At 58.7% G+C, this 18,584-nt stretch overlaps 1 protein-coding gene across 1 annotated transcript in view; it reads left to right on the top strand.

Moving 5' to 3' along the window:
* The window catches only part of Fgd5 (FYVE, RhoGEF and PH domain containing 5), a 60,901-nt gene that overhangs the window by 31,166 nt on the left and 11,151 nt on the right, over positions 1-18,584 (top strand). The window contains exons 6-14 of the mRNA XM_048786966.1: positions 8,214-8,374; positions 8,816-8,972; positions 9,458-9,545; positions 10,232-10,282; positions 10,897-10,955; positions 14,649-14,720; positions 15,608-15,676; positions 16,962-17,045; positions 18,442-18,520. Coding sequence (XP_048642923.1) covers positions 8,214-8,374; positions 8,816-8,972; positions 9,458-9,545; positions 10,232-10,282; positions 10,897-10,955; positions 14,649-14,720; positions 15,608-15,676; positions 16,962-17,045; positions 18,442-18,520 — 820 coding nt within the window. The remainder of the gene's footprint in view (positions 1-8,213; positions 8,375-8,815; positions 8,973-9,457; positions 9,546-10,231; positions 10,283-10,896; positions 10,956-14,648; positions 14,721-15,607; positions 15,677-16,961; positions 17,046-18,441; positions 18,521-18,584) is intronic.

Genomic DNA, 18,584 nt, shown 5'->3' with positions numbered 1-18,584 from the left:
GCAGAGGGGCCATTTCCAGGGATGGTGGCTGTGCGACAGGGGAGGGCGCCCCGGTCCCCGTGTCTGCGGTTCTGCTGAGCTGCGCAGGGAGCCCAGGGCCTCGTGCAGGCCGCGCACGCGCAGTGCCGGTAGCCACAGCCCCGTCCCCTGTGTGTGACCCATATTTAGGTCCTCGTGGACAAGGTGATGTGTCTGCATGGCTCAGGGAACCCAGCTCTGTCACCCCAGCTCTGGGGACAGCAATGCCCTGGGCTAATGGTGAGGGCACCCTTTGGACACGCAGAGGAAAGGAAGCCAGATTTGGGGGCCGCTCAGACGTGGGCAGGACCAGCCTTCTCCGCTCACAGAGGGGCTGCCGCAGCGCCGCCCTCGCGCTCAGCTCCGTTGAGTTCCTCGTGTTGGCCGTGGCGGAGGGATTGGGGGGTTTTGTTTGGTTGGTTCATTGTTTTTTTTTTTTTGGCTCTGGCTGCGGGAGAGGAGCTGGGGGTGGAAAGACAGATCCCCCAGGGCTCCTCCCCCAGAGCTCCCAGGTCAGCGAAGGGGACAGATTCTTCAGAGCCTGGGGCTGTGAGCAGCAGCGGTGGGGAATCCGGGCGGGCTTCCCTGAGGAGGCGGCTGCAGTTGGGGCCGAGTCACGGGGAGGGGTGAGGGAGGTGACGGAGCAGGTGGGCTCAGCCGTCCCCTCCTGCCGGCTCCCTGCCCCCGACCCCGGGCTCAGCCTTCAATCTTCCTCTTCTTTCTCTGGTCCACTCTGAACGTCCATCCTGGACCTCTCGCAGGTAACTTGGCCCCAGTGCCCCAGGGTGACTGAGCCAGGGCCACCTGGATGCCGTCCCCGGCCCATGTTCTCCTGTGACTCTCATTCATTCCTCGGGGCAGGGACAGCTCGTCAGCTGGTTGCGGGCAATGATGCGGAGCCGCCGTATTTATCACCTCAAGGCTGCGTGCACAGAAGTGACAGAAGTCCCCGCCTCTGACTCGCAGTCCTCACCAAGGACACCAGTTATTTAATTTATTGACTTTAATGGCACCAGGAGTTGAACCCACAGCTGGTACTTAACCCCTGAGCCCCGTCCTCAGCCCTTTTTCTATTTTATTTAGAGACAGGGTCTCGCTGAGTTGCTCAGGGCCTGGCTGAGTGGCTGAGGCTGGCCTCCAACTTTCCATCCTCCTGCCTCAGCCTCCCCAGCCACTGGGATGCCAGGCGTGCACCATGGCACCTGGCTTCCATCCGTTCATCATGTGTCCACCATCCGTCCATCCTCCTGCCCATCCATCTATCTATCCGTCATCGGTTGGCCATCCTGCCCATTTTTTCTGGGAACATTTCAGGGTGTTCATGGTGCCACTGTGACAAGGACCAGGCTGAGGAGTACCCGGGTGCTGGGCGAAGGGCGCAGGGACAGTGAGTAGTGTTGACCTTCCGGGCAGCTGCGGCCCTGGGTGCCCTGGGTACTGTGACCCCCCTCTGAAACCCCTCGGCCAGCAGAAGGGGACACTCCTCCCCGGGGTCCCCACTTTGGGCCAAGACCCTGGAAGCCTGATCAGAAGCCAGTCTGACAGCTGGAGGCAGTGGCTCTGGAAATGGTCACCGTCACCTGGTGGGTGACGCTGAACTTCGCCCAGGACCTCAGCTGGCTGCTGGGCGGGACCTTACCTGCGGCCTCTGCCCGGGGTCTCTGCCTGGGAGACTTTGGGCTTCCTCTCGATTGGTGGCTGGGCTCCAAGAGCGATTGTCCCCCGAGAGAGCCGGGAGGAAGTGCGTGGCATTTTTATGATCTGGGCCTTGGGAGTCACGTACTCCACTTCCACCTAATCCATTAGTTGAGACAGCCACAGAGGTCCACCCAGGTTCAAGGGGAGGGGACGCGGTCTCTGCCACTCACTGGGAGGAGTGTCAGCTCTCGCTGCAAAAAACAAAACAAACCCTGAGACGGGGACAGTGTTGTGATCACTTTGGGGAAACACCATCCACAGCAGGAGGCTTTTCTAATCAATCTGTGTCTGTTAGGAATCGGGTTGGACTGCTGGTGACAGAAACCTAAATAACCTAGATGCTATTCTCTTGTGTGAAGTGAATCCAGAAGCAGGAGACCCAGGCCCCATTAGGCAGCTCCACCCCCAGGGCCGGAGCAGTTTCCACTGCATCTGTTTCCGGGGTTCCTTCTGGACACAAAGTGGCTGCTGCAGCTCTAACCATCACACCCACCTGACAGCAAGAAAGAGAAAGGGGGAAAATCCAAAGTTCGTGCCTCCTCGCTGAGTTAGTCTTCTTGAAAACGCTTTCCCAGAAGCTTCGCCTGATGACTTCTTCCGTCTCATTGGGCACTTGGTGTTTCAGAGGAAGCTGGATCAACTGGGGGTCGCCTTATCAAAGCTGAGTTTGACTCGGTGGCCCCGCTTTTCTGCGTTCCTTCTGAGATCTAGGCTCAGGGGGCAGCAGGTGTCCCGGAAATGCCCTCCCCATGGTATTGAATGCACAGAGAGGAACATCAGGGGATCCCCGAATCCAGCTCACAACAGAGGTCATGGCCAGGTATACAGTTGGTGCCACATCCGTAGCTGATCAATGAAAGATGGTGGGACCAGTCCTTCAACAGGTCCGTCATTTCTTCAGCCCCAGATGCCTCCGGAGTGTCTCCCCCGTGCCAGGTGCTGACAGCAGAGGAGGTCCCTCCCTCCAGGAGCTGAGCCTAGGGCGGGAGACCTGCAGGAACAGGATCATACTGTCACCGGGTGGGGAGCTTAGCAGGGCACCCAGCCCAGGCTTCGGGGTTCAGAGGACTCCCATAGTAAAAGGTGTCCAGGGACCAGGTGAGCAAGGCTCCCGCCTGGCAGAAGGATCTGCATGTGCAAAGGCCCAGGGGCCAGGCGAGAATGGCGCGTTTGGGAACTGAAGGAAACCCCGCCGGCAGGAGCATTGTCACAGGGACGGCCAGGCAGTGGCAGGGCAGGCAGAGACTTTGCCACTCTGCGAGGACTTCATGGCCTGTCTGCGGGGACACTGGTGGGTGGTCCCGGCGAGAGGTGATGGGGAGGGATTGGAGCTGACTGGCAGATGATTGACAGGCTGTGGGAGGGGCCTTGCTGACGCAGTAAGACGCCAGGGGGCGCCGGCGAGCATGGCACCGGCTTGTGGGGACAGAGGCTCCAGAGAGGCCTAGGCCTCCGCCTGCGCAGTTGGGCCTAGGAGGTGCAGTGCTGGGGACCGAGCAGAGGGCTCTCCAGCACCCTGAGGAGGGAGGGGCGTCTGGGGGGGTATGACCCTGGGGACCAGGAGGCTCTGATGGAGGGACCAGGGGGTATTTGGAAAGATTGTGCAGAGTGGCAGCCAAGTGGCTTCAGGGACCCTCCTTCCCGGAGGACACCGCCCCCTCCCCGAGGTGGGAGCCACCAGAAGGGGCTGGGGAAGGCTCCAGGACAGAGCCGGACCTCCCGGACCAGGGAGGTTGGGGACCCCAGCCACAGCCCCCCTCGTCTCTGCTAGGACTTCGGCCGTGGCTCTGCCCCTGCAGGATCTGGAGGCCTCTGTCCTTGTGACCTGGAGTCCGTCCTTCTCCCTGGTGCGCCATGGACTGGGGACTGAACCCAGGGGCTCTTCACCCTTGAGCCCCGTCCCCAGCCCTGTTCTGTATTTTATTTAGAGACAGGGTCTCCCTGAGCTGCTTAGGGCCTCTGATTGCTGAGGCTGGCTTGGAACTTGCGATCCTCCTGCCTCAGCCTCCCGAGCCTCTGGGATGGCAGGTGCACACTGCTTACCTGTTCCTGACCTCCCGGTGGTGAAGGACGTGTCCTTTTACGTCCGGCTGCTTCACCTGCGTCCACCGTCCTGATTGCCCCGTGGTGTGGGAGCAGCCTCTGGCGGGGGACCCCACAGCTAGTTCATCCGCACCCCGGGGTGTGGTGAGCATCCTGCGGCTGCCCTGCATGTTGTGTGTGAATCCTTTATTAGCGAGCATGCGCGATCTTTTGTCCTTGGCACTTACCGAGGAGTGGCATCGGGTGGTCACAGAGGAAGCCCAGGCTGAGCTTTATTAGAAACTGCAAAAAAAAGGGCTGGGGCTGGGGCTCAGTGGCAGAGTGCTGGCCTCCCATGTGCGAGGCCCTGGGTTGGATCCTCAGCACCATATAAAAAAAAAGTCATTAATAAAAACAGCTCTATTGAGATAACATAATTCAGCTATTTAAAATGTAGGGTAAAATGATTTTTAGTGTGTTCGCAGTGTGGTGTGGTCATCACCTGGATCAATTTTAGAGCACTCTCATCACTCCCAAAATACATTCCCAGCTCCCCTCTGCAACTCCCCATCTCCTCTCTATCTGTATACATTTGCCCGTTCTGGACATTTCATGTAAATGAGTTGTGCAATTAATTCGCAGTCATGTGTGGTTGGCTTCTTGCAGCTGCGTTCATGTTTCCGCGGTTCATCTGTTTTGTGGCAGGTGTCGGTACGTGGTGCATTTTGAGGCTGAGGAATAGTCCACGGCGTGGACGTACCACAGTTTGCTCATTCGCTTACCTCTAGATGGATGTTTGGGTTCATCTCACCTTTTGAGTGTTACGAAGATGCTGCTGTGATTCTGCTGGGAATGTGTTCCCTGTTCTCTTTGGCCTGTGCCGAGGATGACAGTTGCTGGGTCACACAGTGACTCCTTTTGTAGACGTGCCACACTGCCTGCCGAAATGACTGCAGCCAGGTGCAGAGATATGTGCTCAGCGTCCCCGCCACCCAGTAGGCCACGGCAGGAGGAGCTCTTCATTAGGGGTTCAGGGCTCTAGTGCACGATGCCAGTCAGGTGTCCCCACTAAGTCTCAGTGCTGGGATCGCACCTGGGAACAGCCACTGCATTAGAACCTGGGCAACATAGCAAGACCCCCATCTCTTAAAAAAAAAAAAAAACTCTTAATAAATAAAGCAAAGTTATGGCATACTTCATATTCCACTGTAAGAGTATGCAGCTTCTGGTTTTTATCTCCCCACAGTCTTTTATTTTCTATGTTTTTTTAAAAAATTACAAGTGGTAGCTCACACCTGTCATTCCAGCGACTTGGGAGGCTGAGGCAGGAGGATCACGAGTTCAAAGCCAGCCTCAGCAAAAGCAGAGTGCTAAGCAGCTCAGGGAGACCCTGTCTCTAAATAAAATACAAAAATAGGGCTGGGGACGGGGCTCAGGGGTCGAGTGCCCCTGAGTTCAGTCCCTGGTTCTAAAAAAAAAAAAAGGAATAAATAAATGAAAAATAAAAGAAAAGTGAAATCTTAATGAGTGTGAATGGGTATCCTATCCTGGGTTTTGTTTGCTTGTTGGTTGGTTCTGGTGCTGAGCATTAAACCCAGGGGCACTTTACTGCTGAGCCACATCCCGAGCCCCTTTTCATCTTTTATTGTGAGACAGGGTTTGGCTAAGTTGCTGAGAGCCTCACTAAGTCGTCGAGGCTGGCCTCGAACTTGCGATCCTCCTGCCTCAGCCTCGTGCATCAGTGGGCTTACGGGCGGGTTCTGATTTTGTATTTTCACATGTTGATGGAATGCAGTGCATGAAGGTTCCTCTTGTGGCTGGTGCTTTTGGTGCCATTTCTAAGAAAGCTCGGCCCAGCCCTAGATCTCCAAGACTGACTGCTGGATTCTCTTCAAGAGGCTGATGATGTTTTTTTGTTGAACTCTGTGACCCATTTTGAGTTCATCTGGGCAAGGCCAACAGACAGAGTCTGATTTCATCCTTTGGCGGGTGGAGCCCGCTGGCCCAGCGCCATGGGTTGAAAAGATTATTCCCAGTAAATTTTCTTGGCAGCCGTGTTAAAAGTCACTTCCCATAAGACATCTTTGTGGGTTCCCAGTCCAGTCCATTAATCCACGCGTCCGTCCAGCTCCTGCGCCACGCAGCCTCTGGTCAGGAGCCTCATCATGACATTAAAATAATTTTTTTTTTTTGTACTGAGGATTAAACCCAGGGTACTGAGCCCTGTCCCCAGCCCTTCTTTGAATTTTTTTTTTTTTTTTATCTTGAGACAGGACCTCGCTAAGTTGCTTAGGGCCTCGCTAACATTGCCCAGGCTGACCTCAAACTTTCAATCCTCCTGCCTCAGCCTCCCAAGCCACTGGGATGACAGGCGTGGGCGACCATGCCATCTATCCCTATTTGTCTTTTAATATTAAGCCTAATTTACTATTTTTTTTTTTTTGGCTAGATAGTCACTCTACAGTTAGGAATTCTTTGCACACCTCACAGGTTCAAAGTTCAAGGTTCCAAAGTACCCTTCAGTGATTGTCCAGGCAAGTGACGTCACATCCCCAGGACACTCATGTAGCATTGGGACACATAGAATCCCAGAGTCACTGGGACTCTCAGCAGAGACGTCACTGGTTTGGCCGGGCACATTTGTACACGCCTGTAATCTCAGGAGGCTGAGGCAGGAGGATCACAAGTTGGAGGCCAGCCTCAACTGCTTAGCAAGGCCCTGTCTCAAAAAAATAAAAAGGGCTGGGGACGTGGCTCCGTGGTTAAGCGCCCCTGGGTTCCATCCCCAATAGTGGGGGGTGGGAAAGAATCGATGCTCTTGGAAATTCTGATTTTACTCATTTTTGGAGTGGGCCATCTCAGTGGTGGGTGTCCTGACTGAGGTGGCTCAGCGAGAATCAATTACAGACAGGAGCCAGCGAGGGTGATGTCACTGCAGCTGTCTGTCTTGTCTTTGTCCTCCCGAGTCTCCCTCCCTCCTCCTGTCCCCCACCAGAGGTGCCCTCTGTCTGGGCATCAAGGTGACCAGAGTCTGGGCCTGGCTTCCCGGTGACTCACTCTCCTTTTCTGTTAAATGAAGGTCGTGTGATCCCCCAGGCGACCAGCCTTACAGAGTCCCTCTCTGTGTCACCTGCTCTGCTGACTTCAGACCCAGCAGGAAGCAAAACAGACACGGCCCCCGTTCTGAAGGTGTCCTGTCCAAAATGTAATGACTGCGACAGCAGGCCCTGATCCTCCTCAGGGGACACACAGCAAGAGGGTGCCTGAAAGTGGAGAGAGGACCCAACCCTTTGAAACCCACCCACAAGACAGCCTAACGTACCCATGTCAGCCGCAATGACAACTGGCAGTTAAATAGAGCATGTTGAACAGTATTCTGTCGTCAAGGTCAATCCCCTGCATCAGGACCTGTGGTCTGTGGGCCCAGGATGAAGTAGAATGAGGTCCCTTAGGACATGAGCACTGCAGTCCTGTGGCAGTGAGTCTGAGGACAGAAATGGTAATGAGTAGCTAGAAGGAGGGTAGCACATACTGGGTGGATACGGTGAACCAAGGAACGAGTTTGGTCCCAAGCTGAGCGGAGCCAGGTTTCTTTGTACGATTCAGAACCGCATCCCATTGGAAACGTCGGATTTGGCTCTTCCTAGATATTTCTTTTTGATATTTCCAGAGCTCGGGTGGCCATGGGGTAACCCAGACCACAGATAAGTGGGAGCGGCACCTTACAGGTTGCAAAGAGTCTGAGTCATCAGGTGAGCTCCGCAGCAGCCTGGGGCTGAGCTGGGTGCTCTGTTACTCCCTCTGGACCCTGAGATAGTGGGGAGGCGAGGCCTCAGAGGGGCCATCTTGGGGACACAGGCGCATGTTTTCTTGTGGGTGCACCCCAGGGAAGGAATCCAGGAGGGCTTCCTGGAGGAAGGGCCATGGGATGAACTGTCCTGGTAGCGAGTCTGCCCCCGACAGAGCTCAGTGACCTTCATGATGGGGCCTGGACCCCGTGACCTCTGACCCCCAAGGTTTCCTGATGGGCACTTGGCTCCACAATTCAGGTCGTGTGTTTGGGCCTCGTGAGGAGCCCGTGTGTTGAAAGAGAGTACGTCATTTTTTTTTTTTCCAGTGAGAAACAAGCCTTCCATTCTTTATAGTTTTACCATTTATCAGATTTGATATTAGGCGTAAATCACGATCAGCCGGGCGCCTTGGCACCCGCCTGTCATCCCAATAGCTCAGGAGGCTGAGGCAGGAGGATCGTGAGTTGAAGGCCAGCCTCCGCCATGGCGAGGCCCTAAGCAGCTCAGGGAGACCAGGTGTGTGCTGGTGACCCTGTCTCGCAGGTAAGGACCTGGCCCGGCAGAGGGGGTCGGTCTGGTGACCGTCTCTGTGTCGGCCAGCTCTCGAGGCCGCCGCGGGGACCTGCCACGGGTCCGTGCGCTCAGTCCTGTCACCTGTGGGTAACGGGCCCTCTGGGGTTTCAGGATTTCCACGGAGCCGTCCTGAGGGCCCTGGATGACATGGACCAAGAGGGCAGAGACGCGCTGGCCCGGGAGGAGCTGAGGCGGGGCCTGAGTGAGCTCCCAGCCATCCATGATCTCCACCAAGGCATCCTGGAAGAACTGGAGGACAGGCTGTCCAACTGGTGAGTGGACTCGGGGCTCCGCACCCCCTCACTGCAGGGGAGGGGGAGAGCAAGAAGATCCCCACGGAGCCGGGCTCGGTGGTGCACGCCCATTGTCCCAGCTGCTCGGGAGGCCGAGGCAGGAGGATCGCAACTTGGAGGCCAGCCTCCACAATGGAGAGGCCCTGAGCAACTCAGTGAGACCCTGACTCTAAATAAAAAAAAAAAGGGGCCTGGGGAGGGGCTCAGGGGTCAAGGGCCCCTGAGGGGGAGGAAGGGAAATAAAACACCCACCCCCACGGGAAATAGAGTCTCCCTTTGCTGGATGGGGAAGTCGAGTCACAGAGGTGTTAAGTCACTTGTCCCAAGTAAAACAAAGGACGAGACTCTAACATCCCCCCCAGACCCTCTGCCGCTCAGCAGGCTGCGCTCTCACTCTCGGGTCCCCCTCCCTGGCTGCAGGGAGGGCCAGCAGAAGGTGGCCGATGTCTTCCTGGCCCGGGAGCAGGAGTTCGACCACCACGCTGCTCACATCCTGCAGTTCGACAGGTACCTGGCTCTGCTGGCCGAGAACTGCCTCCTCTCTCCCCGGCTGGCAGCCGCCGTCCGCGAATTTGAGGTGGGTCCCTCTGGGTCCCAAGAGACCCTGCTGTGAAGACGCAGGGCTGGCGGGGGACCTCGAGGGGCTTAGTGCCCATGAATGGGACCCTCGGGAGGCTGAGGCAGGAGGATCTCAAGGTGGAGGCCAGCCTCGGCAAGTTAGCCAGATCCTGTCTCAAAAGATCAAAAGACCTGGGGACGTGGTTCCGTGTAGGGGGCCCCTGGGTTTAATGTCCAGTACGAAAAAGAGAGAAAGGCAAGCACTGGCCAGGAACTCGGGATCCAGTTCCCACAGAGGCTCACGGCTGAGGGGTACTGACCATGGGCCTGAGGTCCCCAGCGGAGGCAGTAGGGTTGGGCTGGCCCAGGAGGGCTTCCCGGAGGAGGAGGACTGGTTCCGAGGCCAGGGGCACCTCCGCTTGCCCTGGGGAGGTGCAGAAGGGGCGGCTGTCGGGGGGTGACAGGGCAGGGTCCCTGACGGCCTCTCTCTTCCCTCGGGAGCAGCAGGGTCAGCACGGAGGCGGGCAGAGCGCAAAGCACCGGCTGCTGCGGGTGGTCCAGCGGCTCTTCCAGTACCAAGTGCTGCTCACAGGTGGGCCCCCGGGAGGTCAGACCGTGGTGACCCCGCGACAGAGTCCTGGTTCCCCTGGGCACCTGCTCCCCTGCTGTCCCCTCCATTCCATGAAGGCCCCAGCCCCAGGCCCCGGCCCCTTTCCTACCAAGCCCCCGGGATTGGTCCCCTTTCCCCGCTCTGTCTGCTGGGGACACCCGCACCTCTGTCCTGGGCTTCACGCCCCTTGATGTGACCAGCTCCCGCAGGGACAAAGGCCCCTGCCCTGGTGGAGGGGACACTCTGGGTCGCTCCAGGTACCGTAAGGAAAATGTGAGGCCCAGGGCCCAGAGGAATCCCTCGCGGACTCCGGCAGTGTGCACTGAGCACCTACTACGTCCTGAGGGCCCCAGGCTACATGCTAAAGGGACAGCGGTAAATGACAGGCAGGCTTGGTGACACCGTGGACCCAGACACTCCACAGGCCACCAAGGAGGTCACAGCCACCTAAGGTCACAGTTAGGACCTCTGAAGAAATCCTCGGCCCGTTAGAGGGGCAGAGGGGACCAGGCCACGGTGTTGAGGGCTGTCCTGGTGTTGCCATGGGCCGAGGGGGGACAGCCCGGGCCCCTATTCTGGAGCTCCCCCGACTCTGGAGAGCGGAGGGGACACCACTGTGGACGAGTGACTGTCCCCCCACCTGCCTGACTCTTCTGATCTGCCTCCAGATTACTTAAACAATCTCCGCCCGGACTCGGCCGAATACGACGACACCCAGGGTGAGTCCCCGCCACTCGGAGGCAGGGGACACGTTCTCCCCCCGCTGTGCGCGTGCCCAGGGCTGGGACACAGCCCCCTCCTCAGCCTTGGGGACTCCCTGGGGTGGCCTGATGTCAGTCAGAGAGAGGACGAGAGGGGAGGGGATGGCGGCTCAGTGACAGGAGGGCAGGTCTAAAAAGTTCACCCGGTTAGGTGCCGTGGCGCCCGCCTGCCATCCCAGCAGCTCGGGAGGCTGAGGCAGGAGGATCTCCAGTTGGAGGCCAGCCTCAGCACTTTAGTGAAGCTCTAAGCAACTTTGCAAGATCCTGTCGAAAAATCAAAGATAAAAAGTGTCCGGGGATGTGGCTCAGGGGTTAAAGCGCAGCGGTCCCTGCGTGTGAACGGCGGTGACGGTCCCCACTGTAACGTCCCAGTTTATACCCGGGAAACCAAGGCCCAGCTTGGTCAGGGTGGTCAGGGCCACCGAGGCAGAGGAGGTAGAGCTGGGTTGGTGTCACCCCCCCCCCATACAGAACGAGTAGGGATCATGGGGAGGGACAGGAAGAGGTGAGGCCAGGGACAGCCAGACCAGCCCTCCCCAAAGGGCCGGGGGCTGACTCTGCTTCCTCCCCAGGAGCCCTGAGCCTCATCTCCAAAGTCACAGACCGAGCCAACGACAGCATGGAGCAGGGGGTAAGTCCAGCCTGCCCACCCTCCCTCGGTGCCCACCCTGCCCTGCCCGACGCAGGAGACCCCATCACTGATCCCGCGGGACCCTGCAGAGGGCCTTGAGTTCTGGCTCCAACAATTGCTGTGTGACCTCAGGTACGGAGGGTCCCTCTCTGGGCCTCTGGTTCACCATTTGAACAAAGAGGGAGGCCCCAAGCTTCTACAACCCCGACGGGGATCTGAGACCATCTGCCTCAGCAACTGGGGGGCTTTGTGAATGACAGGCTCCGAGGGGTACAGACCTTGGGTCTCCCTGAGTTGTTAAGGGCCTTGCTAATAAGTGACTGAGGCTGGCCTCTGAACTCGTGATCCTCCTGCCTCAGCCTCCCGAGCCGCTGGGATGGCAGGTGTGTGCCACCGCGCCCGGCCGTGCAGGCATTTCTTAAATAAGTAAGTGCCCCAGGTAAATGGCCACCCACATCTGAGACTCTAGACCCTGGGTCACTGGACTACGTGGGCCATGAGTCCACTTCCGGTTCTGCCTGGTGCGATTCCTTGACCAGGGGTTGACGCTGTGTCTGCCAAGGATGACGAGCCATCCCCCGTCCAGTCCCACTCGAGGGTCTCTGCGGTGATTTGTGTCCACTTAGTCCCTGCTGCGCCACGCGGTGGGCACGCCGCAGCTTCTGAGTTAAGAATGATTCTGAGGCCTAGTCCTAGAGATGACCCGCTGCCCGTGACCTCCACAGGCACAGAAGGGGGTGACAGTGGCTTGTGGGCCACGGCTGATGCACAGAGCGTCCTCGCTGTGAGTTGTGCAGAGAGGAGAGGAGGAGGGGAAGGAGCATTTGTGGGCCACCTCCCATGTGGCCGGCCTCCCGTCGTGGGGTGGACTGCAGACACGCGATGAGACGTGTCCCCAGCCCTTGAGGAAGGGCCCGCTCAGTGGAGCAGTAAATGTATGGTTGCATATAACCCCAGTAAATGTCACCAGAGAGACAGAGAGACAGCTGCGGAGTTCAGGGAGGGGACACAGCCCGTGCTGCTCGGGCCCTTTCAGCGAGAGGAGTGGATGTGGAGCACCGTGCCCCAGGACATTTGCACCGCTGCGGAGGCAGGAGAGAGGAGGCAGAGGCCTGGAGTTGAGGAGGCTGAGGTGGGACAGGAGTCTGGGGAGACACTCAGGGCTGGCCGGTGACAAGGGGCTGGGCACAGAGGCCGAAGCCCACTGAGCCGACTTTGGGTGGGTTAGACGTGTCCTCTCTGGTGTCTGCCGGGTCCCTGCCCGGGGGCTGGGCATCTGCGCACGCAGCACGTTCCCTGCAGAGGGGCTCGGGCTCAGCAGCAGACGGCCTGGGCTCTCCACACCCCTCTGCTCCTCCAAGAAAATCTGGGTCAGGAAGCGCTGGCCCTGGACACCCCCCGGGGGGGCGACTGGAATAGCCACGGCCCGGGCTGTCATCAGGCGGGGGTGGGTGAGTGTCCAGGCTGGTCATCGTCCCTCAAGCTGCTGGGCACAGCTGCACCAGGTCACCCCACACTTGCATGGCCAGATGGGAGGGTCTCCACGGCCCAGCCCCGGGCCTGAGCTCCATGCCTGAGGGTTCCCGACGGCTCGGCCTCTGCCACTCCCACAGCCCAGGCCTGTCCTGCCTGCTTCTGTGACTCCCCGGGTCCCTGCTGGCTTCCAGCCCAGCCCTGCCCGTCTGTCCCCGTTGACAGCCAGGGAGCCACTTAAAATGTGTCAGAGGGCGCCATGTCCCCTTTTGCCAAAGCTGCCTTTATTTCTGTTGGTACCAGGGATAGAACCCAGGGCGCTTAGCCACTGACCCCGTCCCCAGCCCCTTTTCTATTTTATTTAGAGACAGGGTCTCCTGGAGCTGCTCAGGGCCTCACTTTTGCTGAGGCAGGAGGATCACAAGTTGGAGGCCAGCCTCAGCAATTTAGCAAAGTTCTAAGCAGCTCCGTGAGACCCTGTCTCTAAATAAAATACGAAAAAAAAAGGGGCTGGGGACGGGGCTCAGGGGTTGAAGTGCCCCTGGGTTCAATCCCTGGTACCAAAATTAAAAAAAACCAAGAACCAAGATTGGGTCCTTAGGTGCAGCCATTGCTCACGGGGCCTCAGTTTCTCAAGCCGTCTCCGTTGGCGGAACCAGGCGGTCACCCATACTCCCCCGAGAACCCGCGGGGACCACCTTCTGCACACAGAGCCACTTGCACCTTAAACGCGTCATGAGTTCGCACCTTGTTTCCAACTCACGTCGTCACACACAGAGCACCCTGGCCTTCCCCCTCTGCTCTCAGAAATGTCCCCCCGACAGCGACTCCCATCCACTTCACCGTCCCGTTGCCCTCGGTTCTCAGAGACTCTGTTGGTGGGTCCACAGGTCCGGGTGGGCCAGCTCTGTCCTCTGGGTGCTCTGAGGATGCCCCTCCACCGCCTGCCGGCCTCCATAGTCTGGGACGAGAAGTCGCCTGTCCCTCCTCTGGGGCACCACGATCTGCCCTTTGTGTTTTGATTTTTGGAAGCTGGACTCTGGCGCGTCTCTGTGGGTCTTGAGGGGCCTCAGGTGGCTTCTCGGTGGGACCTGCCCGTCACTGGTCCTTAGTTAATTTGGGGGACACTCTCTTGGATGCTGTGTGACGCACACACACGCTTTTTCCCTTCACCTCTCTGTTTCCATTTGGATCTCTACCCATCCGTCCTCCCCCTGTGGGTCCCCTCCTCGGCCACGCCTGTGGAAGGTGTCCCTTCTTGTGGATTTTGTGGGTCTTTAAAAACATTGCCGTTCGACTCTGTGAAATTCTCCGTGTCCGTGCACGTCACCTGACTTTGGCCCTAGAATTCCCTTTCCATCATGTTGATCATGTTACTCTGAAGTCCCTGTGTGTTAGTGCCACCGTCTGTCACCTCTTGTTCTGCACAATCAGTTGAGGCGTCTGGGGACGGGCGGGGTCCTGGGCAGCCCGGGCCCCCTCACCTCCCAAGGGTGCTCTGTCTGGCTCCGTCCCCAGCCCCCAGTCTGCCTCCTGAGCCCCTGGCAGAGACTCACAGGAGGGAACCAGCCATCGCGTGCAGATTCCCGCGTGTCCACCTCTCTGGGCTGTTCAAGTCCAGCCGGGAGCCCACCCTCGACCTCTGGGAATGCGTTAACATTTGAGCTGCCAGCCACCTCGTCCTCCCGTGTGTCACCCGAGGTGTGACGTCTGTAGGGAGGAGCGTGTCAGGCTTTAGGATTCAGTTCAGGGGCCGGCTGGTGACCTGGGGTCTCGCAGAGTTAAGGACAGCTGGGACTCACAGGCCCCTGGAGCCTTCTGGGAGGAGAGAAGCATGTCCCCCCCGTCCTCTCGCGGCCTCTCCACATCCTAAAGGAGGCTGGAATGACCGTGGGGGTGTTTTCTGGGTGACTGTCCCTCAAGGCCACTCCCTGGGCTGTGAGCCTGCAGAGACCGGGCCCGGCCTTGGGAGAGCGGGAGCTGTGGCCCAGAGACAGACAGGGTCCGTCCCCACCACACACAGCAGGAGGGTGGCGTCAGGCCCAGAGCCTGGCAGGACCAGCCTTGGCATCCCGCAGGCCCGGCTCTGCCCAGTGTCCCCCCTGCCGTTTATAGAGGCTGGATCGGGGGCCAGGCCGTCCTCCTCTGGAAGGAAGCAGTGCCGCCCCTCACGGAGGGGACAGGCGCCTCCAGGGTCTGACCCTCTGCCCTCGCCCACAGGAGAACCTGCAGAAGTTGGTCCACATCGACCACAGCGTGCGGGGCCAGGGAGACCTCCTGCAGCCAGGGAGGGTGAGTGCCGCCCTGCGGGGAGCGCGGGCTCCCCAGCCCCAGCACGGGTTGGTTCCGGGTGTCCTGGGGGGTCTCTTCACTCCGGGAAGAGGGGGCGCCAAGTATTTTCAGTCCTGAGTGGCTGCAAAAGCAGAAAAGCATCTCAAGAGCAAACCTTAAGAAAGCATCTTAAAAATACGGTCTTTGCCAGGCCCCAGGGCGCAGGCCTGTCAACCCAGTGGCACGGGAGGCCGAGGCAGGAGGATCGCAAGTTGGAGGCCAGCCTCAGCCACTTAGTGAGGCCCTTGGCAACTCAGGGAGACCCTGTCTCTAAATAAAATACTAAAAAGGGCTGGGGACGGGGCTCAGGGGTCCAGTGCCCCTGAGTTCAATCCCCGGCACCAAAAAAAAAAAAAAAAAGGAATTTATTTACTTGGAAGCCTCCAACTGGGAAATAAAAACCTATAGCTCAGTTCAAAAATAGTTCAGAAATGTGGTCTTTAGCCTTTGGAATGAAAGATTGGGCTCAGCAGATTCTAGCTTCCAGTGACCCCGCTGATCTGAGATGCTGTGAAACTGTCCCTAGCATTCACAGCCTCCGGAACAAGGCAACCCTCAGAGGCTCTATTCCCAGTCAACTCCTCATGGCGGCAAACAGGGAGGAAGTTGTGGTTTGGACCACGCCATCACCAGCAGGGTGTCAGGGATTGGGACAGTGACGTAGATGCTCCTGAGAGGCCTCAGTGCCACCAGGGCTCGGGTGTATCAGGAGCATCTCGGGTGGCCTGGGGGTCCTCCACGGGGGGCTGCTTTCTGGTCCTCTGGAGTCTTCAGGGTCGTCCCCTGCCCCTTGTCTGGGGCAGCAGTGGCCCAAGCCAGGTGACTGAGGTCTGCCTCCCTCCCCACAGGAGTTTCTCAAGGAAGGGACACTGGCGAAAGTCAGGGGCAAGAGCAGACATCCCCGGCACCTGTTTCTGGTAAGTACTGTCCCCACCCAACACCAGCCCCTGGACCCTCAAGTCCCATGAAATCGTCCAGTGCCCACATTCGAGTGGCAAAGAACAGGACAAAATGGAGCAGGGCAAGATCTACATCCTGTGGAGTAGTGATGTTGACCTTGGTGGCTCACTGAGACATGGGCAGCCCCTGCCCCCCTCCCAGGACCCCCAGGATCCTGTACTTACTGTGTTAGTCAGCTTTCCATCACTGTAACAGACATCCGAGAGGGTCAACTTAAAAAGAAGAAAGGTTTCTCTTGGCTCAGTTGCGGGAGCCCCACCTCACAGCCCATTGGCTGTTTTGGGGGGCCTGTGGTGAGACAGCGCATCGAGGCAGAGCTAAGCCCCTCGTCTCCGGGGCCAGGAGGCCAAAGAGAGGAAGAGGAAGGGGTCTGGGGTGGGGTTCCACAGTCCCCTCAAGAACACACCCCCAAGAACCTAAAGACCTCCCGCTAAGCCCCGCCTCTTAAAGCACCATACCCTCAATAGCACCAGGCTGGGGACCAAGCCTTCCACACAGGAGCACTCAGGAGATATTCAAGACCCAACCCTAACACCTGCTGTCTTCCGGGTCCAAAGGCAGCTGATGGCACTTGGCAGAGAAATCCTGAGCCTAGCCAGAAAGCAAGGCGTCCAGACCCCAGTGGCTTGAACCCTGACCTGTCTTGGTGACCCCAGGCTGCTGCACCCTTTCAGCCAGACCAACCCCTCTCCCCCAGGGAGGGGACAGGACTTCCTGCTAAAGTGGTCAGGCTGCATGCTTGTGTCCGGCTGCCCTGACTCAGCGGGATTTTGAGATTTGTCTGTGCATCTTGGTGGTGCATTCCCTTGGATTGCTCCGCAGTGTCCAGTGTCTGTAGCATGGACACACCACACCCTGGGTTTTATTGTGGGCACTGGGGATTGAACTCAGGGGCACTCGACCACCGAACCCCATCCCCAGCCCTATTTTGTGTTTCGTTTAGAGACAGGGTCTCCCTGAGTCACTTCACTGAGTTGCTGAGGCTGGCCTCGAACTTGGGATCCTCCTGCCTCAGCCTCTGGGATGACAGGCGTGCACTATTACGCCCACTCCCTCTTGAGCGTCTTAACTCGGAGTGGGATTGTGGGGAAGGGGCTCATGTTTCAGCCCAGAATGGTCTTGCTCACCTGCGGGGTCCCTGGGGAGTGCCGGATGCCTGTGCACCCCAGAGCTCAGGGATCCTCCAAGACGGAAGCCCGGCACAGGGACCAGGAGGAGCCTGATAGCCTCCCCTCTCCCCAGATGAGCGACGTGCTTCTGTACACGTATCCCCAGAAGGACGGGAAGTACCGGCTGAAGAGCTCGTTGGCAGTGGCCAATATGAAGGTAAAGCCTGGTGCTGGGCATCTGGGGTCAGGGGCAGCGGGGAGGGCCCCGGGGAGGAGGAGAGGCACCCCCACGGGCCTGGAGAGGGCCGCCCCGGGAAGCAGTGTCAACTGTGGTCTGTGTCATGTTCTGGGTCCTCTGGGGAGAGGGAACCCTGGAGGGCTCCCTGGAGGCAGCATCCTAAGCACTCAGAGCACTTGGTAAATATCCGATGGGAAGGGGCCTAAGCCCCTGGGAACCACCATTCTTATTTTCTTCCCATCCCTCTCCCTTCCCTTTGTCTAATCCGGTGACCTTCTACCCCTACCCTCGCCATTGTGAGTCAGCATCCACTTATCAGAGAGAACATTTGGTCTTTGGTTTTTTTGGGACTGGCTTATTTCGCTTAGCTTGATAGTCTCCAGCTCCATCCATTTCCCTGCAAATGCCATGATTCCCTTCATCTTCATGGCTGAGTAATATTCCATTGAATATATATACCACATTTTCTTTATCCATTCATCTATGGAGGGGCTCCTAGGTCGCTTCCATAGCTTAGCTGTTGTGGATTGAGCTGCTATAACATTGATGTGGCTGTGTCACTGTAGTGTGCTGATTGTAAGTCCTTTGGGTGTAGACCAAGGAGTGGGATAGCTGGGTCAAACAGAACCACCTTTCTTTCTGTGGCTGTGACCTCCACCACTCCCGGGGCCTCCTGCACGGGGTCCCTTAACAGCGTTCATGTCTTGTGGCCGGCTCTCTTCGCTGAGGCCCATCTGTGTGGTGACAGGTGTCCGGTTGCTCCTTCCTCAGTGCCATTCTCTGTGTGTGTGGCACGGCTGGGTCATGCACTCACCCCTCAAGGGACGCTTGGTCCTTCCACGTCGTGGCCCTTGTAGTAATGGCTGCCACAAATGTGGGCACGCCCGTGTGGGCACGCTCAGCTCACCTTGGTCCTGAGGATGGGGACGCTGGGTAGATTTGGGGCACTCTAGGGCAGCAGGAGGTTTGGGGCAGTCGATTCTGAGGCCACCGGGGACGCAGGGGGTGCCTGCCGGGGGCAGGGCAGGGAGCGGGGAGGACCAGGCCAGTGACCCAGGGGCTCCGCGGAGCCGCCTGGTGGAGGTGGCTGTGGGAGACCCTGCCAGGGGCCGGCGTCCGCCCAGCAGGACAACGTGTCTGTAGGCTGCCCACGAGGGGACGGTCACCGCAGCCTTCCTGGGGGTGACGGCGCCAGCAGCCAGACACCATCCACAGCCTCTGCCAGGGCACCGGGGCCACCCTCGGCCAATAAGGACACTAGGGCGGAGAGGGTGTCCGTGGCAGGGCCAGGCCCCTTTGTCCACCGCCACCCGTGGACAGCAGGTGGGTTGCTGCCCTCCCGCCCCAGCCTGAAGGGGCTCCGTGGGTCCCGCAGGTCAGCCGCCCCGTGATGGAGAAGGTGCCCTACGCGCTCAAGATCGAGGTGCCCGAGTGCTGCCTCTGCTGTCCGCCAGGTACGGGCGGGCTGCGGGGGGGCGGGCCTTGAGGTACGGGGCGGGGCTGCGGGAGGGGCGGGCT

This window comes from Marmota marmota, unplaced genomic scaffold (genome assembly GCF_001458135.2).
Source record: "Marmota marmota marmota unplaced genomic scaffold, marMar, whole genome shotgun sequence".
Lineage (NCBI taxonomy): Eukaryota > Metazoa > Chordata > Mammalia > Rodentia > Sciuridae > Marmota > Marmota marmota.
Note: the sequence above shows the minus strand (reverse complement) of the source record. Positions and strands in the feature narration are given on the sequence as shown.